Source organism: Homalodisca vitripennis, chromosome 3, assembly GCF_021130785.1.
Source record: "Homalodisca vitripennis isolate AUS2020 chromosome 3, UT_GWSS_2.1, whole genome shotgun sequence".
Taxonomy (NCBI): Eukaryota; Metazoa; Arthropoda; class Insecta; order Hemiptera; family Cicadellidae; genus Homalodisca; species Homalodisca vitripennis.
The window spans coordinates 157,818,287-157,845,055 of record NC_060209.1 but is presented as its reverse complement, the minus strand read 5'-3'; the positions used below and the strand labels follow the sequence as shown (position 1 = coordinate 157,845,055).

The 26,769-nt window shown below is 32.2% G+C and overlaps 1 protein-coding gene across 3 annotated transcripts in view; it reads right to left on the bottom strand.

The window, feature by feature from the left end:
• LOC124357705 (myrosinase 1-like) overlaps window positions 1-25,011 on the bottom strand; it is a 39,775-nt gene extending 14,764 nt beyond the window's left edge. Inside the window, exons 1-3 of one of the 3 annotated variants that reach the window (XM_046809713.1) lie at window positions 24,880-25,011; window positions 18,505-18,630; window positions 10,921-11,054 (exon numbers count right to left, since the gene is read on the bottom strand). In XM_046809713.1, coding sequence (XP_046665669.1) covers window positions 10,921-11,054; window positions 18,505-18,592 — 222 coding nt within the window. In that variant the 5' untranslated portion in view covers window positions 18,593-18,630; window positions 24,880-25,011. Of the gene's footprint in view, window positions 1-10,920; window positions 11,055-18,504; window positions 18,631-24,835 lie in introns of all 3 variants that reach the window. The other 2 variants (XM_046809715.1, XM_046809714.1) reach the window with 2 other exon arrangements.
• Window positions 25,012-26,769: the final 1,758 nt, after the last annotated feature.

The window sequence follows — 26,769 nt, the reverse complement described above, 5'->3', positions numbered from 1 at the left end:
TGTGCTGGATAGGTTTGTCCCTAGTCTAACCTGAAATGTACGGTCAGACATGAACCCCTGAATGAAAGCCTGCATATTACCACTCACTCCCCATGCCTGGAAAGTGTTAATGATGCCTCTCCGCCACGCTGTGTCATATGCCTTTTTCAGGTCAAAAAATACAGCGACTACTTGCTTTCCCTCAAGGAATGCGTCACGTATGGTTGTCTCAAGGGAAACCATGAGGTCCAACGTCGATCGTCCTTGGCGAAAGCCGCATTGCTCTCTCGAAAGGAGATTGTTCTTTTCGAGGAACCAGATTAGCCTACGGTTTACCATCCGCTCCAACACCTTAGAAAGGCAGCTGGTAAGCGAGATGGGCCGGTAACTAGACGGAGATAGTTTGTCCTGTCCCGGTTTGTATAAGGGGATGACGTGGGATTTACGCCATGCTAGTGGGAAAGTTTGTTCCTCAAACACTCTATTGTAGAGCGCTAAGAGAGCCCCCTTACCCTCTGAGGGTAAATGTCTAAGAATGGCATAGTGCACGTCATCCGGACCAGGAGCAGAGTTGGAAGTACATGACAGTGCGGAGTCCAACTCCTGCATAGAAAATCTTATATTTTAAGAGACATTGATTTGGATTGTTGAGTAGTATGTCTGTTTGTTCAGAATATTGCTTATATATAAAAAAACTCAGGACAGTAAGACAAACTTTTCGAAACCTCCAATATGGAGGAGGCCAACAGGTCGGCAACATCCCGGGGATCAGTCACAACGTCTCCGCCCGACTTGAGTCCCAAAATTGGCAAAGGTTGGGATTTGCCGCACACCGACCTTAACCTTCTCCATACTTCGGCCTTTGGAGTTGTTCGAGATATTGTGGTCACGAAATTTTGCCATGAGGTTCTTCGGGAATTTCTGAAGACTCGTCGCGTTTTTGCCCTATGGAACCGGTAGGTTTCCAGATTTTCTTGGTTGGGCGTTTGTTGAATCTTCGCAGGGCGCGTCTTCGCTCTCGCAATGCTCTCGAACACTCCTCTGTCCACCAAGGAACATTTTTTCGTCTTGGTTCGGGTGATGTCTTCGGAATGCTATCCTGAGCTGCTGTTATTATAGAGTTTGTAAAAAGTTCTACTACAGTATTTATGTCCAATGGAGTATTTATATCAAGTAATGTAAATTGTTTTTGGTATTTATCCCAGTCACCTTTATCGAGGTTCCATTTTGGTCTTCTAGTGATATTCAACGAAGAATCAGGTATTTTGATCTGAATTGGGAAGTGATCACTCCCGAATGTGTGATAAATCACTATGATAAATCTATAGCAGACCGACCTCCCGTCCTTGGACACAGGTAAGTTGGGGATCCGTCATTAAGGACAAAGATGTTTTGATCTCCGAGGACTCTTGCGACCAAGTTTCCTCTTGGTGTGGAATGATCTGACCCCCAAATGTTGTGGTGGGCATTGAAGTCGCCTAGGAGAAGAAAAGGCTTCGGTAACTGGCCGATCAGTGCCTCGAGATCACCTTGACAGAGGGTGACTGGGATTGGTGGAAAGTAGACGGTACATATATACAGTTTAAACGGGACTTGGATTGACACACAAACACATTGGAGATTGGATTGGAGGGGCACCTCAGAGCCACCTAGGGATTTATCCACGAATAGAGCAACACCACCAAAGGCATGCCCGTCGTGAGGGAAATCTTCACGAAAGATGTCAAATCCCCTCAAGGGGGTTTGGCATTCCGGGTGGAGTTTAGTCTCTTGGATGCTAATTACATGAGGTGTTTTGGTTTGTAAAAGATGTTTTACATCTTCCAAATGTCCGCGATAACCATTAATATTCCATTGGATAATTTTAAATTCGTTCATGTTTTATTTAACTGTATGTAATTTTCTGTCTGTTTTTATTTTTATTAAGTTTAAATATACCTTGAGTTGTTTGAAATTCCGATCGAAGTTGAAGGTCATCTCCCATTTCATCCTCATCAACTATGGAAAGTTGAGAGGAGCAGGGAGTGGGGGGTGAAACAGTGCTTCCCTTTGTTCTCGCCTGAGCTTTCGATCGGATTTGGGTTTTAAGTCTCTCTTGGAGAGACTTCCTTTCCTCCGCCGTTTTGGAATGGTTAGATGGTCGTTCTTTTCCTTTAGCGGGTGCCACGGACACAGAAACTGGCCTGGGAATGGCTCCTGTTTGTTTCAGGGGTCCCTTTGCTACGGGGGCAGAAGTCGTATGACTACTCGCTTGGGTTTGCGGCAAGGCCTTGGCATTTAACTGCTGCACCAAGGCAGCGACCTGTTTAGTGAGTTCTCGCACCATGCCCTCCAGAGCGGAGCAGGAGGAGCACTGTGCAGGCTGGGCTGGAGGAGCAGAAGCGGCCTGAGAGTAGGAGATGTCTTTTCTTGGAGTTTGTCCAAGTCGTCTCCTATACTCCCTACGGGCGTCGCCAAAAGACAGTTTTTCTATTGTAACCAACTTCAATATCTCTTTCTCCTCCAAATAAATCTTGCAACTGCGAGAGCTTGAAGAGTGCTTGCCCTTACAGTTCACACAGTGCTCTTCTCCGCTTGTGCAATCTTTGTCATTGTGGCCACTTTGACCACATCTGCTACATGTCTCTAAGCCGGTGCATGTTTTGCTCGAATGTCCGAAACGCTGGCATCTGAAACATCTTTGGGGATTTCTGAAGTAAGGTTTAACTTCAAGAGAAAGGTATCCTGCTCTAATCGTGGCTGGTGGGTGAGGGAGGGCGAAGGTCAAAATGTGACCTGGTGTGGGTGTTGGTACACCATTCTCGACCCTCATTATTCTCACCACATCAGTGACGAGAGAATCCTTTAACTCTTCCTTCAGTTCCGCTTCTGAGCAACACAGCATCTCGCAACTGAAAACTATTCCCTTACTGCAATTTAGGGATTCATGAGGCTGTACAGTGATTTCTACCTGATCATAAAAAGTCTTCATGGAGAGGAACTTCTGAGCTTGTAGAGCGTTCACCGCCTCAACCAGGATAGTTCCGTTACGAAGTTTCCTGACCGATGACGGCGAACCGCCTGCTCCGACTAATGCCTTGTTGATCACAAAAGGACTCACTTTGGACAGATTGTCGCTCTCGTTTTTGTGTTTAAACACAAGGAATAGTGGTGTAGGAAGATACTGTTTGTTTGAGTTACTTGTATTACTTAGTCTTATCTGTTTACTTATTTCTTCCCCATCTTCGGATTCTGAAGAGTGGGGACGTTTTTTATCTAAATCATTAATCGATTCTCTTGTTACTACTCGGTGTGTGTTTTGCCCGTAGGGTAGGGGTTCATTGCCCACATCCATAATTAGTAGTTTACCAGCGCATCGTGAGTAAAGGTGCAGGCCGAGACACCGGGAACGGGTATACCCTAGGGTACCTGTCAGCCGTAGCTTGGCAGGCAGCCCTACCCCAGTTCCCCGGGGCCCGGTGTTATCTCGTTTAACCGAGCCGGGAATTCACGCACAGCTCGCACGTGGCAACAGAAATCTCCGACATATCTGTCCATTACTCACTTCCTGACCAGGGACCGAAGTGGCTGGCACCAGGGTTCATGTATATTGTTATGCCTCGGTAGAGCTAGCTCACATCAGCCTTCTGCTACCACACAGCCCCGAACACGGGCATGCTCGAGGATCTGTGTAGCAGTTCCGGCACTCCCAGCAAACAACAACACGACCCAGTCGGGGCAGGATTAGGAGTTTTCGGTTAGATAGGGTGAGGTGCCAGGTTCGGACAATAGTCTGGCACCAGCTCAGGGGTACGAAAGGTCGCCAACCTTAAAGCGTCCGGGCAGGCCGCTCCCCTACGGAGAAAAATGGAAAAAGAAGATAGAACATGGATAGGAAAGAAGTAAGATAAAACGAGGGCTGCACAAGGAAAGAAGAAATGCAGACCATAGAATAGACCCTGGTGTGAAGAGAAGGGACACAGGGTAGGCAGTTTAAGGGATTGGGTAGGAATTGGGGGAAATGGTTTGGTGGGAGTGGGCAGTTTAACGTCATACCCAGGACGGTGTTTTATTAGAGAAACTTTCTTGCAAATGTACCGTTTAGTATGTAATTTAGACTAAACGTTAAAACATAATTTTACCGTATCTAATATTAAGAACATGTCAACTAAATTCCGTATTTTGATGTTTGGTTGTACCAAATGCACTAGTATATCAATAAACAGATAAATATCAGCTAAAATGGCATTGAAATTTGGATAACAAATCTAAACAATGTTTGCTATGTTTTGCAAATAGTGAAATTAAGAAATTATTTTAGTTCCTTATTTGGAAAAATAAAATCTTTTTATGTAATTTATTGCTCAAACTGATTTATTTTGAGTTAAATTTACACAATTACAATGAATGGCACTCATTGTATTTTAAAACAGTAAGTTATTCACAGTTCTAAGATACAATACAAGTAAACAAAATTGATAGTTACACTATCTAGTGATAGTTTACAATAGTTGAACAATTCATTCAATGAAAGTAATACCTTCTGTAATGTCCTTGACTAATGTCTATTAATACCAGGTGGAGAAAAATATCATCAATTATCTTTTTAGTACTAGGTAAGAAAAGTGTAACTTCCGCATGTATGATTACATGTGTCTAAAATACGTTTTTTATAAAGAAAAGGACAGAAACGTTTCATGAGTGTTTCATCTTCCGTTTAGTACATCGTCTGAAATCTGGCATTGTCAAAGACTTAACTCCTGGAATCTGGAGTCCATGTACTCTGAAGATATTCAGCAAGACCGAAATATTAGAATACCTTTGCAATACTACTTAGTATTTGACATAATTTCATTATTCAGAATGTACTCTTGGTAATACAATAGGTTCTTAGGCATTTACATGTTGCACCGTTTTCACATCAGAGACAACAAGGCTACAAAAACCATTGAAAAAACTGAACATTGAGTCAAACTTTCCCACCATAGGACTGATAAGTGTAGAAAACTCGGTCGCTTTGCCATGCTTTGGGACTGTGTCTAAAACATTGTACTACACTTAACTGTGCACCTGATAAGACAAACAGAACTTGTCTTCATCTAGATTACACTGGATTTCTGTGTGTAAACAAGACAGTGTCACCATACGTGTCTCTTATGTTGAAATGATGCAACGGGAAAACAACTAAGAACTCATCATGTAGCTGAGAGTACATTTTAATACTGAAATCATGGCATGTACTAAGAAGTATTGCCAGTCTCGGTCTTCCTGGATCTAAACTGTAGGACTTATATCTTGTATCAGAGGAATAACGATCTGAGTTCGGAGAATTATAAACTTAATATGAGATTAAAATTAAATTGATGTATTTTTAATGTCAATCAATTTATGATACATAATAATATTAATTGAATTTAAAAGTAAATAGACTTGGGAAAACACATATGAGATATTATGAATATATTCATTCCACAATACTACCATTTTTCATAAAAAAGGTGACCGCACAATTGTGGAATCATGGAGTTTTTATTCAAAAACAAATTAAATGTTTTAAGAATTGGAGTAACACGTGAAATTTTTTATGATCAGCCTCATGTTAATTTGTTCTGATAGTTAACCTAATGGTATAACAGGGACCAATAATACTACATAGGAACACTTATATCTTCCTTAATCTTTTATAAAAATATTAACTTTTTAATCAAACACTATTACTTACAAATCTCACTATAACTTTTGGAACAAGCCAGATTAATTAGGAAAAAATGTATAAATAATCATTTTACGATGTCAAATAACAATGGCACCAATTTGTATTTATTATTTTGCATATTGATTTAGCACTAGTGACAAATATAGTACACAAATTATTATTACAAATGTGTACATTATTTGGTGTAATTTGTCCTTTTTCTTTTCCCATACAAGCAATAATTCAATTATTTATTCATGACCCATTTACAGCTCATAAAACTTTGCCTGCTAATCTAGTTTGTTTAGCTAAATTGTAAATTGGAATACATCTGAATATTCTGAACAGCATATTTGTGAACAATAGAGAATCATTTAATTATAAGCTAAAAAATTTTACCAAACAAACTATTACTGCTGAACCCTTTTGTGTAGGTAACTAGTCATGCAAAATAATTTGATAACAAATCAGGCACAATCAGTACCTAAGAATAAACCAGTTTCAACAGTACCAACACAAATTACAGTACTAGGGAAAGTTAGAGCGAATTTAGAGATCAATAAAACACTAGTACTTAAGTCTTACATAATTCTTCAGTGAGTCAGTACATTTGTGGTAATATTTGTATTTATTTTTATTAAGTAACTTTGCATGTCTCCAATTATACCAATAATATACTCATGTTTACACATTTATTCTATAAAACTGGTTGTTTTTACAACTAACAAAATATATCTTTTTATTTCAAAACTGTTTAGTATTTTCCATACAAATAAACTTTGAATTCTTTTATATGAGTTCAGAATAAAACTGAACATATATCTGTAATTCACGTATATGATAAAATTTGTAAAACACACATTATTATTGTACAAAACTATTTATAATATTAACAAACAAAAATTACATTACTTGAATCAATTTGAAACACTTCTAGTGGCTTAGGGTTAAAAAATGGTATGAATGTTATAATATGTATACAACTTTGCAATATTTTAATCATATTTTATTGCAATTTTAATGCAATAGTCAATATTGATAACCATACAGATAATTAGTTTGCTAATCAGAAATAACTATCACATATTATCCTTTTATCATATTATGATAACTATAAATAAGACTTCCACACGCCTCACTAACCTTATTTAGAGTCAACCACTTACACAGTAATCATTTTACATGATTGCTTATCATTGTCCTTGCATGGGTTTCTGGTTTTAAACTGAATTTTCCACATCAATAACTTATGTATTGAAATAAATACTACAGTTGAACAACCCCCATTATATAGGTTTTTTAATATATTACAAACTGTTTAAACTGAATATAATAATTAATCATATTTATGATGAACTAGTTTGTAGCAAATGCAAATTGAAATCGTTAAAAATTACTTTGGAAATTTCGGTATCAATTTACAATAACGTGACCATGGAAAGGTATGTTCATTTTTTTTTCCTGAAAACTACAATTTTTCCTGAAAACAATAGTGAAGAAAAAATTCGTCGGCAACGAAAATCAAAGGAGTTACGATTATTTGAAATCCTCTGAAAACTCTGTTTTTGACAGTACCTCTGGCAATTTTACTGAAATGATGCTGACTAGTACGTTAATCCTGTCAACGATGCCTGCCCGCTGCGCAGTGCTGCGCACTGCTGCGCACTGCTTGCTCTTTTAGAAAAAAAATTAACTCGAGCTTGCAAAAGTCGAATCCCAGATCACGTGATGCCCCTGATCCTTAACCCTCCAAGTGTTGTTCGACAAAATTTTGTCGGTTATTTTCCATCCTTAACGCAATAATGCCCGAAAGGCATCAATATAATACAATAATATACTTTCCCCCAGTTTATATGCACCTGTGATAATAATACTTGGCTATAAATGCCCAACCCATGAAAAAAAGTCCATTTTTCATGGTCACGGTATTGTAAATAAATACCGAAATTTCTTATAATACAATGTTGCAGTAGTCAATAGATGGAAAAGATTGTTATCATCGAGGAAAAGTGGATAATGTAAAATAAGAGCGGAGCTTTCAAATATAACTGAAAGATAATTAACTCATTGGGTATTGCAAAAGTTCAAATCAGTAATACAGTTACTGATTATTTTATGTTCACTAAAATAGTATAATGATGATTTATGCCTATTAGGTTAGACTTTATTGCATTTATTTATATGAGTTATATTTCAGATCACAGACATAAAGTTTGGAAAAACGATTATTTGGAAATGTAAAAATGGTATAGATAACTGATTAAGTTTTCAAATTTTCCTGGTTCATAACTAATTTTTTTTGTTGCTGTTATTGTTATACAGTGTGATTCAAAACTAAACGGCAATCTCTCGGGAGCTTATTCTATAGCTAAAAACAAGTAAAAAAGTTCATATAACCATATTGCCCGGAAACGCTTCGTTAGCGAGTTATGCCTAGTGAAAGATTTCGCCCGGATTTCAGAACCCTTGGTGAAGTCAGGCCGTATAAAAATGGTAAAGGTAGTTACAAAGATACAAATACGATTGTTTTTTATGTTTTTTATATCTGACAAAATTTATTAAAATTCGTCCCAGAGCTGTAAATGCAATACTTTCAGAGATATCTTACGTAAAACACAAGAATTGGTGCAAAGAAATGACACATTTTTGTGTTTAACGTAAGATTACTTCCATAAATGTTAAATAAAGGTAATTTTTTTTTCTTAAACAGATTTGTAGAACATTTAATTCTGAAAAGATTCATGTGAATTACTTTAGGAAAAAAATTAATAATAGGTATTGAAATTTAGCTTTATTTAAAAATAAAACAGACGCACAAAAATGCATATTCTTATCTGCATAAAATATTAACTAATGTTTAGGTTGTGAGTAACAGCTGATCATTTATTCTAGACTGAACATTAACATAAAATGTATTTACCTTTATAAAACTGTAATAATCACCTATAATAGTTGCTCAAAGTGTCCTCCGTTGTTAGCAATGCACGTTTTCGCACGACAAATACTCTTTCTAGCGCGTTTCATAACGTTTGGAGCATTCTTGATAGTTTCTGCCGCCTCTGTAATGCGATTACGTAAACTCCTCTATGGTGTTAATCCGTTTTGAATAAACAATTGACTTCATCCAACCCCATAAGAAAAAAAGTCTGCTGGCGTGAGGTCAGGAGAACGTGGTGGCCATTTTACTGGTCCATTTCGACCAATCCATTGTCTACCGTATGTATCATTTAAATAGTTTTTTCACATCATTAGAAAAATGTGGAGGTGCTCCGTCGTGCATAAACCATGCATTTATTCTGTTTTGAACAGGAATATCTTCCAAGAGGGTAGGCAGGTTTGTTCTTAAAAAATTTAAGTACGCTACTCCATTAAGTCGATTAGGGAGGAAAAATGGACCCAATCAAATTATCACCTAGAACAACCAAGCCATACATTGACTGAAAATGTATGTTGAAAATGCCTCGTCGCAGTTTCATGTGGGTTGTCGTACGCCCAAGTATGGGTATTACGAAAATTTACAATTCCATTTCTAGTAAAAACAGGATTCATCAGTAACGAGAATACGCCGAAGAAAATACTGATGTCGTAAAACAATTTCTTCTTAACCAGCGGCAGAACATCTTTCCGTTTATTAAGATCTTGCGGTAATAAGTCTTGAACACGTGGTTATATGGGAATGGGTACAACTGTGCTTCATGAAGTGTTCGCCATACGCTTGACTGGCAAATATTTAACTGACGTGATAATCGTCTGGTGCTTGTGGTTGGTGATAATTCTACAGCATTTATTATTGCTTGTCATTATTATAGTTCCTTGTGCTACGTTGACGACCAGTATCTATTCGCTTCGGTTTAAAGCTACCAGTTTTCTCTAAGTCGTCTCTCCACAGCTTCAAATGTTTTGCGATCAGGTGTTCTTCGATGTGGAAAAGTATCACGATATTCCTGAACTGCAGCTAAACCATTCTTGTTAACTTTGCCGTAAATCAGTATCATGTCCGTATACTCTTCAAACGAATACATACCATTTACATTATCTGCCATTATTTACTAAGATAATTACATACACTTTTTATAAAAATATTTAATAAAATATTTTAAAAATAAATATTTAATAAAATATTTTATACACTTGTATAAAAATATTTCCAAATAATCACAGGATCTCACAAAAATACAATCTTCACACGCCACAATACAAAAACCTCCATAAAGGTTATTCAAATATTACTTCATGAACTTAATTGTTGATCAGCTGATATTGGCAACCTTTGCAAAGAAAATATGACAATAAAAAGTATTGAATAAATGATCAGCTGTTACTCACAACCTAAACATTAGTTAATATTTTATGCAGATAAGAATATGCATTTTTTGTGCGTCTGTTTTATTTTTAAATAAAGCTAAATTTTCAATACCTATTATTAATTTTTTTCCTAAGTAATTCACATGAATCTTTTCAGAATTAATGTTCTACAAATCTGTTTAAGAAAAAAATTACCTTTATTTAACATTTATGGAAGTAATCTTACGTTAAAACACAAAAATGGTGTCATTTCTTTGCAACCAATTCTTGTGTTTTACGTAGATATCTCTGAAAGTATTGCATTTACAGCTCTGGGACGAATTTTAATAAATTTGTCAGATATAAAAAACATAAAAAACAATCGTATTTGTATCTTTGAGGTAATAGTACTACCTTTACCATTTTTTATACGGCCTGACTTTCACCAAGGGTTCTGAAATCCGGGCGAAATCTTTCGCTAGGCATAACTCGCTAACGAAGCGTTTCCGGGCATATGGTTATATGAACTTTTTTACTTGCTTTTAGCTATAGAATAAGCTCTCGAGAGATTGCCGTTTAGTTTTGAATCACCCTGTATATTGTTGTTAATTACTTTTTTTTTATTGTTAATGTTTTCTATTATCCACTTGTAAAGTAGTAAAATTGCAAATAAATACGCTATGTTACTACAATACAATATATTACACTACAGGACATTTAATATTTCTATGCCTAAATGTATTATTTACTTTTGAAGCATATTGAAAAAACCAAGTCATACTTAAAAATAAAAATGAACTCATAATACAACGTAAATTATTGGATACTGTGATCTTACAAGCGCAAACATTACTGAACATCTATAACAATATTGAACAACAAATTTAGCTGTATAAGACAATTCAACTTTGTAAGCCAATGAATAACAAGTATAATGAATTCAGTTTAACTGGATTGCTATTAATAAATAGGTTTATTCTCACCCCAATGTCCTTGATCAGTTGCACATCTTCTCTGTATTTGTTGTAAGAGTCACAGGCCACATCTCCGTTGTCTCTGTTCTTGATCTTGTCTGGCTGAGTGTGAGTCAAGTGGTCCCAGATATTCTCCCCTTTGTCTGTACAATGTATTCTTTATTTGAATAATTTATTCCAAATTTAAATTCAAGCAGGCAGTATTTTACAACATATTTACAGTTCACAATAAAAGTTGGTAGCACTGTCTCATTGGCGTATATTTGTATAAGAACACAGTCTCGTCTTTCCTAGATTAATCAGTCGTTGATAGATGAGTAATAAAGAAAGCACTAAGTCAGTCTTACTAGTTTTGGTGGATGTAACCTAAAACCAATCTGTAGATGTAAATAATAGTCACAGCAAAGGCTGCAAAAAGTGACTTTTTATCTTTTATTTCATTAAATGATTCTGATATAACTATTATTTACATGTTTGAAAATTACCACCTTGCCTTAGATAACACTAAAAACTGTATGCTGGGTAAAGAAACTGAAATAAAGATGAGGAAAAGTATGATGTAGCCAAAGCATTTACGTAGCCAAATTATAGTTCTGAACCAACTAACTGTAGTACACCAGTTACAGACAAACCGCCAACACCATAAGACAATGAAAAAAGAGTATTAAATGTCACCCTCTAGAAATGGTGACAACAGATCATCACCATGGCCTTTCTTGCACGGAATGCTAGTGGTGGCAGATTGTCATTGTGGCTTTTTATGCACATAATTTTGGTGATGACAAATTGTTACTATGACACTCAAAGGGTTAAAAACAGTTTCTTTACACAAGTTTTAACAAAAATAAAGCTAATATTCTTTTTCTATTTTAGGAAGTTTTTGGTTCCTGTTCCCATACTCTTATAAACACTGTTCCAGAACGTCATGACTCCCCAAAGAGTTAATTACTTGCTGGGGTTTTATTGTGATACTATCTATCCAGAATAAGTTATTTACCATAAATTTAGCAGTACAAAAATAGGTTACTTAATAGATTGGATTACTAATAAAGAGCATTTATTATTCCCAACAAAAATATAAGACTAGATGAAACGTACTTTTTAAATCCCTTAAAGGAAGTGTTTAACCAAAATTGCAAAACTGGCGCTGAATTAAGAAACATTGTAACAGATGCATACCTCTGTGTAGTATACACTTACAACGTTCCACAAACAAGTGATTCAAAGGATAAACAGAATATTTACAAACATTTTAAGGACTTCTGAAATTGTTTCTTGGTCAGTCAATATAAACATAATTCAGTCAATTCAAACGAACATAAGTCAATTTAACATGTATAAATCTGTGTTTTCACTTACAAATTTACTTACTAATTAGTTTATTTTATTTCATAAATGTTTCAAGTTATAGGAATTAAATTGTGCATCACTATTGTCTACATTACTACTAAATACAAACTGGTACAAATATTTTCTTAAAACCGTCAAAATAGTAGCAAATTTTAAAACATAAACTGAAGTCAAGAGAAAAAATCACAGTTTGTTTGTTTGGAATAAATGAGATAACTTTGGAGTTTAACTTTTTCTGCTCTTAACCAAAATATGAGTGTTTTTTTCATTCAGTAAATGTACAACACACTTGTTTTACTTACACAGTATGAGCCAAATAAAACTTACTGTTTTAAATATTTTCATTTAAAGTACAAAATTTAATTAAAATACAATACAAAATTGTAAGTCACGAGATACTTAGTAATAATTTTAGCACATACATGTGAATTTTATTGTGATTTTAGTTTTTATATGATTTGGAATTTATATATAATTTTCTACATTTCAAATTATAATTTTTTAAATTTTTATACAGCAATGATATTATTTGAATCATCTATTCCTCTTGGCGAAGTATGAACATATACAGTATTTGGACCCTGTTCTAATGGATATGTCATGAATAACCCACAGAATTGTCCCACACACACACACATATATATATATATATATATATATATATATATATATATATATATATATATATATATATATATATATATATAAATATAGCATTATTAAAATATACAATCTTTCAGAAGCATTATTTTACAAAGTTCTTCACTCATTTAAGAGAGAACGCTTTTCAGCTGCTGGCTGCGCTCTGAGGCCCCTCTTTTAACATAAGATTAATGTTTAAAACTGTATTATGAATAGGACCCCGTCTATACATATTAATGTTATACATTTTTCAACACAGAAGCTTAGATTTTAGTGTTTTAATGCAGATGAATTAAAATGTATATAATTTATACTGAATATATGTTTTCCCATAAGACATTCTATTTAGAATATAAATTACAAACCATTAGTATCAACAGACGTATTTTTAAAAATTCATTACTATTGACACTAAAATCAAAGTTTTTTTAAGTGAAATATTTATAGATTTGAGACAAGTTTCTGAGTTTATATTCATAACACGGTTTTAACTTTATCTTCATGTGAAATTAGAGCCTCAGGCATGCAGCCAGCAGCTGACTAGCGTTCTTTCTTAATTTTGAACTTATTCTTATTGCTGATTGATACTGAAAAATTCACTTTTACTTCAAATAATTTAAGAATAAAACAGTAAAAGAGTATAAGGATATACCATGGTAAAATGTGGAAATATGATTTCATAATAGGTACACTATTTATTCAGCATATTATTTTGATTGACCGTATTTCAGTAAAAATATATTTTACTATTTATTATTATTACTATTTATAGATTTTTTATATTTGATTGATTTGCAGATCACAGAATGTTCTCAATCTGTGTAAACTTCAAAGACCGTGGTATGTTTATATCGAGTATCTTTAATTTTGCTTTCCATATCATAGTTCAATGTAAGAGTAAAATTATGTTATTAGTCCATTTTTATTTAATCTAACAGCTGAGGTATCATTTTCTCTTGCTTTTCTGCATTTTAGATGTGCGTATATTTCCTTAAATTTAATTTTATACCAATTTAATATGATAATTTAGTAAAAGCAAAATTATTTTTCCCATTACTTTGGTCTTTGTGTTAAACAATCCAATAAAAATTACAATGCTATAACTTAAACCATTTATGGTATATGAATGTTTAAGTAATCTCATAGATAGAGCTTTACAAAAGAGGGATAAAACTTTTTTCTGAAGACTTTTACTTATTTTCATTCCAAGAACAAAGTTTATATAAGAGTTTTTTTTAGTAATACTGACAATAATGCTTCAATATTTATGCATTATAGTCAATAAGCACACAACACACCACAAAGTGTAGCAATGTGGTTTTAAAAGACTAATTTATACAGCATATCAGAAGTGGTTATGATACTACACCACTTATATTGATAAGTGTATCAGTAGAGTTGAACAGTGACACAGAACTCTGCAGTATGCACTACACTGAAACGTGCATTATGCACTGATTGATACCGAAATCACACCACTAAAACTTCGCTAAACACAATAATATTTATTTGAACTTTGTATCAATACACATAAAATTTAATTAAGGTTGAACATTATATTTTAACATTTCTTGTCAAATACTGATAAACAATAGAGTACAAATATATTTATTTACTTTTATTATTTATTACTAATATCATTGAGGTTATTAAGAGTGATAAAAATTCATACCAAAGAGTGAAACATACTAATAAAACTACTAAAGGATATTGTTTGGTTGTGGTATATCTGTTTATTCAGGATGGTATACAAAGTCAGCATGTCTTAATGATACATTATTATGACATTATTATCATAGATGATTATGATAGCTGCTTGCCTCGTTTCAGAACTAATAAAAATTATCAATTGTTTTCATTTAATGATTCAGGTCTAATTAAGTTTATAAAAATATAATTCTCTGGTTTGGTTTGGAAACGGATAATTTAATTTAGCAAGTAATTACTAAAATTGGACAGCATTTACTTATCTTTTTTGTAAACAGGTTTATAATTTTCACTGGTTGTTCGGTTGTAACATGAAAAACTGGCTGTGGTCAAATTACCTTGAGGCTTGCCGAAAGTTTGATCCAATAAGAACAATGTTACACCTCTCGACATCTTGTTTTTGGTCATAGAATTTTGAATTTGTCTTATTTTTAAAATAAGATTAATATACATTGAAATTCGTCTCAGTTTTTCTTGGTAAGTTTTTACTTTTTGAATATTTACACAATTAAATATACCAAAACTTAATCTTTTTTGTAACAAATACAAATATAAAATAACTAAAAAGAGTTTGGAGTGCATTAATTATATCTTTAAAATGAGACTTTTTCTGTAGTTCTTTGATTAAATATAGTAGTATAAAAGTGTTTGAGGTTTAATTTGTCTATAAGATGGTTGTTTGACAGATTACAAAATCCGATATAAAAAGAATACCGAACCTCTCTCTTTATTAAAGTGGTCCTATGATTTGGTCATTTTTGCTTAGTGAATATAGGCTACTAAAAGAAGGTCTGCAACATTATTTACTAAAATTTGTTATGTTACTCTGAATAGTAGTAATACAGAAAGAAATAAACATGATTGGAACACACCTAAATTAGATACCATGAAGGAAAGGCTGTTGTTTTTGGATATGTTAAGAAAGTGTACAATTAATCTAAATAAGAGCTTTTTATTAATTAAAATGTAAATACAAACATTATATAAATAAGGCTGCAAAACACACAAAAATACATGCCTAAAACACACATGTACATGTTAAAAATGTTGATTACCTTCAAAATAGTAAAAACAAATGTAAAGCTGCCTGGGTTATAATCAGATATAATATAGTAAATAGCAAACATGATGTTTATAACATTGAGCCTAATGTGCCATATATTTTTCCTTGAATCAGTAGAAGAAATAAAAAATAAGGTTGTTGATACCATTTTGACTTTATAGATTGATTTTATAGATTTAAGCTCTAATGATGGTTTATTACACTTTAAGTGGTAAATTTTATTGTAATTACAAAAATGTTCTAAATGCTGTCAAGGAATGAGTGGTTCTGATAGTGTACACATATACAGTATGTCTAATAATTTACTGAAAAGTATTATTTGTAACATGGCTGATGATTAATGGTTGCAATGTCCATCAATCATCTACTCCATGACAGAATTTTTTTTATCAACTTAAAATCTCAAGAGTCCAATTTTTAAAGGAAGTCAAAAGGATCAACCTAAAAACAACCTCAAATTTCTGCAATTCATGTAATAAGTAAATTCATTAAATTATTAGTTTGTAGGCAAATTACCTCTTTTTGGGAAAGTAATAACCTTTTAAATTCTTCAAAATTTGTGTTTATAAAGGATAAATCAACTTTAGCGATAGTAAATATAGCCCCTGAAGAAAATCAGATTAATACACGTACAAAGAAAGAAAACAACATAATAACAGCTAATAATATTTAATTTAATTTTTCCATAACAATTCTTTTAATGCAATTTTAAATAATATACACCTCTTAGCATTTTTTACATTGTTTCGTAGCATGTTAAAAACTATAGGTACATAAACTTCCACAGTTCTACTTCCATATTTATGGCTGAATTTAGGTAAAACAAGATTTTTCTCACCGAATAAGTATGTGTTTTTTATTTTTTAAGTGTCAACTCTTAAATAATCATTAATTATTAAAAATTTAAACAATTTGCCTATTTGTAATCAGTATACGTATTGGAAAACATCAGCATTTGGTAAAACTTTCAAATTATTTGTCATAATACATTTAAGTGTTTGTCTTTGTAGGTTTTCTATACTTTTTAAATGATAGTTGGATGCAGTTCCCCATGCTATGAGTCCATATCTTATAACAGATTCGCACAGTGCATCATATATTGTTAACAATGTTTTATAGGGTAGATATTGCTTTAAGAAGTATAGTTTACAAGAACATATTCTGACCTTGTTACAGACACTTTCTATGTGCCTATCTCACTTGAAATAATGATCAACCAGAACCTTTAAATATTCAAAAACTAACATTTTCTAAAATACTACAATGATAATTAATTAAAATATATAATTAACATGTAAACAAATGTAATCATGATGTTTAATTTCAAAATTTTTACATTTAAATGATAATCAATTTATATGCATTAATTTTGATTTAGCACCATAATTATACCATTGTCATGGCACTAACAAATGAGACTATTAAGATCCATTTGCATATTTTTCCTTAGCTTCTGTTGTTTTTATGAAAAGTTACCAAAATTGTATCATCAGTGTACTTATAAATTTTACACCTTTTAATTATACTTATTACACAAATTATATACAAAATTGGCTCCAAATTACTTCCTCGGGGTACCCCTGATGTCATGTCATGTTTCTGTGAAAAATAGTTTCTAACTTTAACTATCAGTTTTCTATTATTTAGGTAATCTTCAAACCAATCAAAAAATTTTCCTCTTATTCCACTGCTATTCCCTCTCTATTCATAAACACAACACTCGCAAATCAAAACAATGCTGAAATTGAACTCTTTATTTTAAGCAAGTCTCTAACAAGTCATATTGTAGTGTCTTTAAAAATTTATAACTTTTTGGAGAAAAAGACTTGCTCATATCCCCTTGATATTTGTAAAAATAAGTTAATAATTCCTGTTAATTATTCCTGGTTGTTGAAAAATCCATTTTACAATATAAATGAATTCTTTAATTCCAAAAATATGGAGTAATCATTAACAATTTGTTGATGAAGTTTTTGTATTCACTTTCATTTTTGTACTCAATAACTTGGCTGTATCAGTAAGCTGTATACCATGACTTTGTCAATAATGTTGAATATTTTTATCGCAAATAAAGATTAATATCAGGAAACCGAGCTTTGCTCAAAAATAGCCAAATTAGGAGAGGTGTTGATATTTTAGAAATGTTTAAATGTGAACATGAGTTGTGTGATATATTGTTTTAAATGTCTCATTATATTGAACATTTTGATGAAAATAAAAGTTAATTATCTTAAACCTTGTTTACAAGATGTACCAACACATTTTTTTAAAGTGTTCGAATTGAGTATTGTGTTATTCATTCCATTTTTTCTAAAAAGCCTCAAATAAAATATTTCTTTTAATAGAAATATATAATGAATGGCACAATCCAATAAAGATCTCCTTAACACAAAATGTTTGTCTATCTCTTAACTGTTAAAAACAATTACAGCCTGTAAACATAATTTAAAATGTTTATTAACAAAATTAAACTATTTCCATCCGATAAATTAGCTTGATAACAAAAATCAACATTATTTTAATTTTACAATTTGGTTTAATATGTAGGAAAAAGGATAACCAAGCCTATAACTGCCATTAATTTAATTGCTAAACTCCTTAAGTAAGTGATGTCACTCGATTGAATCAAAACTAAATTCAAGCAATTTTCGGTTTGCATACAAACCAAAAGAGGTAACTTAATTAAACCAGTTACTATTATTGAATACAATCCCTTTGCTTGTATAGTAGTGAAATGCTTGAGAAATCTAATATTTATTACAATGTATGTTTTGCTATATATATAGCAAAACTGACTCATAGAGTGAAAGTTATATTCAAACTCCACTTACCATCGGCATTCCATCCTCCTTCCACCTGATAGGAGGCTGATGCACAACCAATGAGGAAATTTGGTGGAAACGTATGAGAAGAAGACATTTTACATGGATATTGTGATGGTCAACACTTCAAAGATCCTGAAAATCATCAGGTTGTTTCATTAAAACCAAAATTCTAAATTTATAGGTTTTTAAAACTTTAGTATGTTTTCCAATTATTTAAGTAAATTAAATTATTACAAAAACATACAAAATCTGTAAATAAAGCAACATTTTTAATGTTTAATATATTATCAGTCATTAAATAAACAAGGTGATTAGACATAATTGGTAGATCTAAATTATAATACAATATAATTATGTTTTATAAAGGTTTTACATTTATATTGTATTAAAGAAACTACATAATTCTATCAAAGAAAAAACAAATTATTGATTAGAAATGATCTAAAATGAATGTTTCCATGGTCAACAACATGGGAAACTTTTACATAATACAATTGCTCAAGATATTAAGTTAACATGTTAAATACTTAATACATTTTTTGTATATTAACTAAACATTTGTTTAAACAATGAATTATCTAGAATTACTTACAGTTAAAAATTTAAGTTATTTCAACATATTTAACTGTGTATTTTAATTTTGTATCTTTGACTTTGAATTTACAACAGCTATGCAGGTAACGATCTGGTAAAAGGCTCAAAGAACAATGAACGATCTATTCCAAACAGAGAATCATGTTTACCATCTGAATTGTGTTTAAATAAACAAAAAGTATTCACTTTTCTTGCATGTATACTTTGTTGTTTTTTATCCAGTGTTAATGAAAAGAAACATAACTTTTAAATCACACAAACACGCTATACAATCAACAAAAGAAATAGTTATTAACAAGTAATAGTTCAGTTGGATATATACAAAAGAAAACCAAACTTTAAAGAACATTATATTATTTTATTAAAATTTACAAGAAGTTTGGACTATGAAAAGAAACAGAGTTTTAATAATATTGGTTTATTGATAATATTGTTTAACAATTGGAACTTTAGTGGATACTATTACACTGTAACACGAGATGTAAACTTTGAGATTGAGAGAAGCTGATTAATTTCTAAAGGTACAGGAAAGAATGGGTCAACATTTTTTGCTTTGAACAAAAGAATTAACCATGTAAAATCGACACATTCTCTGACAAAATAACATATTTACTAATTGGAATCGTAAAATGTCAGATCTGAACATGTCTGATCTGAAAATGTCAGATGTCAGTCACTGAACATCCCGATTCCTTTGCAGTGCAGGTTATAAAATAATAGACAGTACAGAATAAAAAATTACACAAGTTTTAAAATAAAAAGTTGACTTTAAAACCTAGTAACAAGAACTAGGAACTGAAAGTAAAAAAAATCATTTATTTTGAGAAAAAAATGTTACTTAAAGATTAAACCACACAAATTCAAAAACATATAATTTATTTAGGATATGGATTAATAATGTTTTCAATCCTGCCATTGCACTAATTTACTGATAAGCCACAATAAAGACCTGTATTTATGAGAACCTCTCTGAAAGTTATGAGATACCTATCTGAAGAGTTTTTGTGCAAGTCTTGCCAAACATTAGGCATGTTTTCAACTCTGAAAGCACATAGCCAATCAATTTTTGGAATGAAGTCAAAATATTTATAAATCTTATCGTCAATTTCAGCTTCTAAAATAAAGCAAAACTGCATATAGGCTACTCTTCTTCAGATTGAAGAATTATCAAAAGTCTTACATAGCATGAATATGAAAAAGGAGATGCTCCATCATTTTTGTCAGTTTCTGCCAAAAGCTAAGAAGTTTTGCAGCAGTGTGAGAGGAGACATTGTAGTACAAAATTAAACCCTTAATGTTCAAGTAATGAAGAACTTCTTGCAAATTATGTCCAGTGTACGAACTTGCTGTGACAATCCTTTGTCTCACCAGCATTCACCAGTCCCATACTCCTGAAGAAAACTTACATTTTTTAACGAGGGAAAGAGCCTAAGACTCTACACTCAAACCGAGAAGGACTTTTGCACCTCCTTTACTTATTTTTAACTCTCAAATCTGACGTGTTTGCCAAAACAAATTAGATTTGAGAGCTCAGTAGCAGCACTTAATGACCTCGTCTTCTTCACCTCCTAACCCAGAGGAGTGTATCCTAGTATAGCTTTGAATGTCAAAGTTGGACAGGAGTATTGCCCCGGTAATGCTTATGCATGCTAGCCTCTGAAGACACTGTAGCCTCTTGGGCTCTGTCTTAGTTCTACTCTCGGGCACCACACTAGAGCTGCATATGTGACCATTGATTTATATCTTCATAGATCCAAATATTATCTTGGGTTTTAGTCTCCATTTACATCAAAAGAATCTTTTACAAAGCATGATGAGCTTTTGTTGCTTTGTATATAATATTTTCAATATGAGAGTGTGAGTTATTGTCTAGTACTAATCCTAAGATACTTAACCATATTGAAAAACATTATTCTAGGATCAACAATTTAATTTTATATATTTCTTCATAGATCATAGTTTCTTGACTATTGTGTGGAAAATTTGTTTTCAAACACCCAAATGCACCCTCAAGTTGGAACTACATACAATAGTATACACATCTCATCATTACAAGTAAAAATTTTGGAAATAATCCAATAACCATCATTGTTAAACAGCCATCGACAACATCGTAACAAACGTGTGTCACAATCTGGTTTCTGTACTAGACACTGCCAAATCTGACCACTTCACTTAGGAGATTGTCATTAGTGGATGTATACCGGAGCTTATCCCACAAAGGGACTAACAAATCTCGTGGAAACAGTTGTTGATGGTCTGAAGAGGTGCAAAAATGTGCTCAGCGTATTTCTCGACCTTTTTGACTGTGTGTATCATGAGATATTGCTGCACCAGTTAGAGGCGTACGGCGTCCGAGGTTTGCCACACAGATGGATAACATCTTACCTTAAAGGAAGAGGCCAGTATCTACAGTTTACGGATGCTGTATCTGAAAAAGTACAAACTACCTATGAAGTCTCCCAGAGAACAATTTTCGGGCCAGTTTTGTTTTTATTGTATGTAAATAATATGAAGTTATTGATTCATAGAAAGATGATTCAATATGCAGATGATATGAGCCTATTTTTTAAGCAAAAATCAAAGGAAGAACTTGAAATTAAAATATTTGTGGATTTAAATTCTAGCATTCAGGGATTTTTTTATGAATCTCGGAAAAAATAGTTCAAATTCTACATTCATTAATTTCTGTTTGCTACAAAGAGAGATAATTATTCCATCCGCAGTAATGATTGATGAGATCATCCTGGAAGAAACAGAACCCACAAAGTTCCTAGGACTGATCCCCGATCAGAGCCTTACTTGGAACGACCAAATTGACCAAGTCTGCAGTAGGGTTACATCGGGTCTTTATGCCCTGCATAACTTTTCTAAATATTACTCAGCTGATATATTACGAATGGCCTATTATGGGCTCATTTACCCACACCATTCTTATGGAATTGTAGTTTGGGGCAGCTGTGCTATATATAAATTAGAAAGATTATTTATGCTCTAGAAGAAAACTTTCCGAATAATTTGAAAACAAAAATTTAGAGAATCGTGTCAGAATACCTTCAGGGAGCTCAGGTTACTGACTTTGCCTTGCCCTTACATCTTTGAGGCGTCAATTTATTGCTGGTCGAAGTGTGCTATAGCACAAGTGAGAGACTTCCATCATTATGAGACCAGGGGCAGGGACAGTTACAGAACACAACACCACAGAACGGTTGCCTTTGAAAGGCTGCCATCGCAGGCTGATGTCAGATTCATCAACAGACTTCCTGAGGATGTTAAAAATTTCACAAAAATCATTCCAGTTCAAAGCTTGTCTGAAACGCTTCTTGGCATTCTAATGTCAAACATCTAAGGCATTCTACTTAGTTGATCAGTTTATGGAGGGCCACTGGGACAGTTGAAAACCAGTTTTCAGCACCGGTGCTTATCATTAATGGTGGCTTGTCTTCCAAATTTAATTTTGTATATTAACCCTTCCCACGCCGTAGACGGATATATTAGAATGGTACTTTGACCAAAACGCCAAATACAGTTATATCCAACGTTATAGATTATGTCTCATTTTAGTTCAGTTTTTTCAGGAGTGTTTTAGTTCACAAAAGGTCTTTGACATGCCCGGTGTACGCTCTGTGCTTATCGTGGTTGCCAAGGAAGTCTATATAAACGATCTTCACTCTTCGGCGGGGGGTGGGGGGGAGGAAGAGTATTACCCTTGTCTAACTTCGGCCACCTGCTTGTCATTTCTGCGTCTCCTACAGAGCCATAATCAAACATATCCGTGGCGTGTACTACTGCTTTCTCAGTTGTCACGAGCGCCCATATCCTACATATCTCGTTATTATTCTTCATTGTGTGGTAGTATTGTGATTAGTTTGAAATATTGATCTTTTTTTATAGTAAAATGTAATTAAACTGTTCAATTTAATTACATTTTACAATGGAATTAAAATTTATTTGAAATAAATAATAGTTCTTTTTTATTTTTATCAACAAATACGCTAATTTGAATTAAAATTCCCTGTTTTATACTTATTTTGGATTTACCTTTTGTGATTTAGTTATAATAAAATTTAGCTTTGAACTTAAAGAAACCAAATTTTTTACTTGTCTTGGTGTTATAGGAAAGTTAAAGGATTTAATAACGGGCGTGCAAAGGGTTAAAGTTTGTCATTTGTTTATCAAAATCATAGTTTTATTCAAGTGTTCACTACTATTATTATTATTTAACTTTTTATGAAAATTTATAACTGTTAACTAAATTTAAATACATTTTTACTGATATTTTTAATTTATTAATATCAAAATAACGTCTTACTTGTTCACAATATACATTGCAAAGTTATGCTACTTCACAGTATATATTGCAAAGTTATGCTACGGTCTAACTTTAAATTTATACTATTGACTACTAATTTTGATGATTGCAGTACAATTGTATAATTGTTACAAGCAATAAAGATTTATTCTATGTTTAAATTTGTTTATAATTATAATATAACCAAATAGTGTGTATGTGTAATTTAGGGTGTGTACAGTGAAGTATTATGAATCGTTCAAGGTCCCTAATGAATAAAAATACTCTTCAATAAGTGGTGGGAGAAGACTTAAATGGCAACTTTGTATCTTATATTTATTTTCTTCTGTAAATATTTATAAATAGCCAAAATCATGATAGGCCTATTCTTTTTTATTCTATCCTACAGTGTAATACAGTTATTATTATGACTATCACTCATAAGGAAAGTAGTAAAATCAGTAAAGGAAATGGACATTTGCTAACCAAGATATATATTTTAGTTCCTCATAAAAAAGTGAGAGACGGTAACAAATGCTATATTTTTATTTTTTGTGATAATTTAATAAGAATCTGTCGGATATTTTTAAAATAAAGTGGTAAATTTTAATGTGCCAAACTTTATTGACTGTGAGAATATTTTTGTATAATACTTATTCCAGAGTCAAACCTAAAAATTAAAAAAGAAAAAAACAATTTTTACATTTTATTGTTTTTAGTTTTTAGTTTTTTTTTTTTTTTAGTACAAGAAGTTTTTGGGTACATATGTGTTAGTATACACGTTTTTGAACAAAAAACAAATATTATAAAATTTCACCAATTAATAACACAGTTATGACATATTATAATAACTATATGCAAATTGCTAAAAATTGTCTGGCACTGAGAGTTAATTATGAATAAAATCCTACCTAGGATATGAGTATTTAAAAATGTAACAAACTGAAAACTGTAAAATAGTTATTCTTAACTATGCCTATTTTGATGGATAAACATGTCTGACAGATTATCACAAATAACACAAGTCCATCGCTAATGTACTTGCGACCTTTACTCAAATACCATACAAGTGATTTTACTTTGTTTTAAATGAATCTGGAATATTATTATTCAATACAATAAAAAGAATGGCTGCAGTATAGTAAGTGGCCACCAACACAATCCAATCATAGTACCAAATTATTTATTATAAATACCTAAACTAAGTTATCAAATAGAAATTCATTCCAATTATAGTTATTAACAACTATTATTACCAGTTCCTTTTAATGTGTTAAATAAAAATATCGTTACATATTCAAAGAGTAAAACATTTGTATGGTGTTTGAGTACTGGTTGTTTATTTTGCCTTTAACATATTAGATAGAGTACAACAAATTGTAAATAAAATTTATCTGTTTCTTTATTTTCAAAAGTTTGACATTGATTAAGTTAACAACTCATCATTTTAACCTATTTTAAAAGCAATCGAAAATGTATCCAAAAGAACCACAAACCAGGAAAACCATCACAAATTCCACACCCCACGTACCGTAACACCAGGAAAAGTGTACTATCAACAGCTGATTAAATGCCTGTGTAGGTTCTACAAATTAAACATGTTTCTGGGTTTCCCGGGTTCCGTTTTCTTAACAGCTGTTTGTAAACAACAGAAATTATTTGTTTGTTTTCTTTTCAGTTTTCATTTACCATGAAGCCCAACGCGCGCTTTTGTAACTTCAGCACAGGGCTTTCTTCCGTGATCGAAAAACATACGTGTCTCTTTTCATGAAGCAAGATTTTTATCCATTATTTATAATTAATCAATAAAACATTTAACTTGGCATTATAAATAAAAAGATATAAATTACATTATACGTGTAACCTGTTAATATGTAATATTTATGCCAATGTCAATAATCTACCGGATATAAAATTAATATATTAACTTATTGATACTAATCTTTACTTTATTACACCCTTGAAATTCTTTGTCATGACAAAAAGTGTTTCAATAACTACTATTAACACTATTAAAAAATTTTCATATATTCCCCATATTGTTTTTAAGTTAATGTCAGATCCTTTTACTACGCACAGATCGCATTAGAACTCCTTTTAATGTGTCATGTTTGTTAACAGATATATTTTAGATGTAGTGTTGTGTTGTTAGCATTTGTTATGTCTTTTCTCTGTCATTTCACAAATGAAAATAAAAGCCACGGATAGAACACTAGGGAAATTAAATTTATGGATAAAACTTATAAATATTCATGTAACAGTGATTTAACTTTTTTATTGTTGATATTATGTAAATATTTGCCAAATTTATCTTCAATCAAAAATTTCTAATCTATACCGTATTTATTTAGATCTATCAATTAATAAAGTTTAACCATTTATATGAATATTTTTAGTCATGATTCCTGTTCAATTTGATTTCCGTATAGGGAGATCAAAAGTCATAGTTGATGAATATTTTCTTAATATTACTCTCTCGTATTATGAATTGAGACAGTCATCAGTGCTAATACTTTGTGACTGATCACACGCGTTTGACTGCATCTCGCATAACATCTAATAAGTTGTAGAATCACCCAAAGATATGTCCTGGAACCCTTTTATTCTAAGGTACCTTAATAAACATCTAAGTTATCAGGATTACACCGCGTAGAGACACAAATTTGAGTCCCGGCAGATCAAGTACCTTTTGCGATTCAATTTTTATTTTAAATGATATTATATGTTGTTTACTCATTCATTGCAACACGACTTGTACCGTCTTCAGGGCAGCGGGGCAGTTATTGGTGTGCGTTCGCTGCAGTCAATGTGTTCACGAACAAAAATGTGAACATTATCATGTAACAGCATATTTCGAGAGATATTTCATCGTTAGGCTTTACATTTCGTATGAAATTTCAATTTTACTTAGAAAACAATCATTTGAATCTTCTCAACAACACAAATTAAATTTAAATACAGTAAGGCAAGTGCGTAACCGTAGTTCTATTTTAGCCAGTATTCAATCAACTACCAATGTTATGGCTATTAGCGTTAATTCATTCCGACCTTAGACTTTTTATGTGAAAATTAACTTGTCTTCAAAAGAGCACGTTAATGAAGGGGATCTTTCTCTTCGGCATTGCCAGTAAAATAAAAGAATTAATTAATTAATTTGTGAGTAGATTTATTGAAAAATGTAAATAACTCGTAATAAAACGCAGCATGGCTTAGTGCTGTAATAACCTACTAACTATTATTATAAAAACAACCATGAAGCATATTAGTTCATTATGGAGACATTAATAAATAAAGTTAATTGTTTTTTTTAACGAATTGACATGTCATCTACCATAAAGTAATTAAATACTAATATATGGTGTTTTATGTCAACACGAAAAAAATAA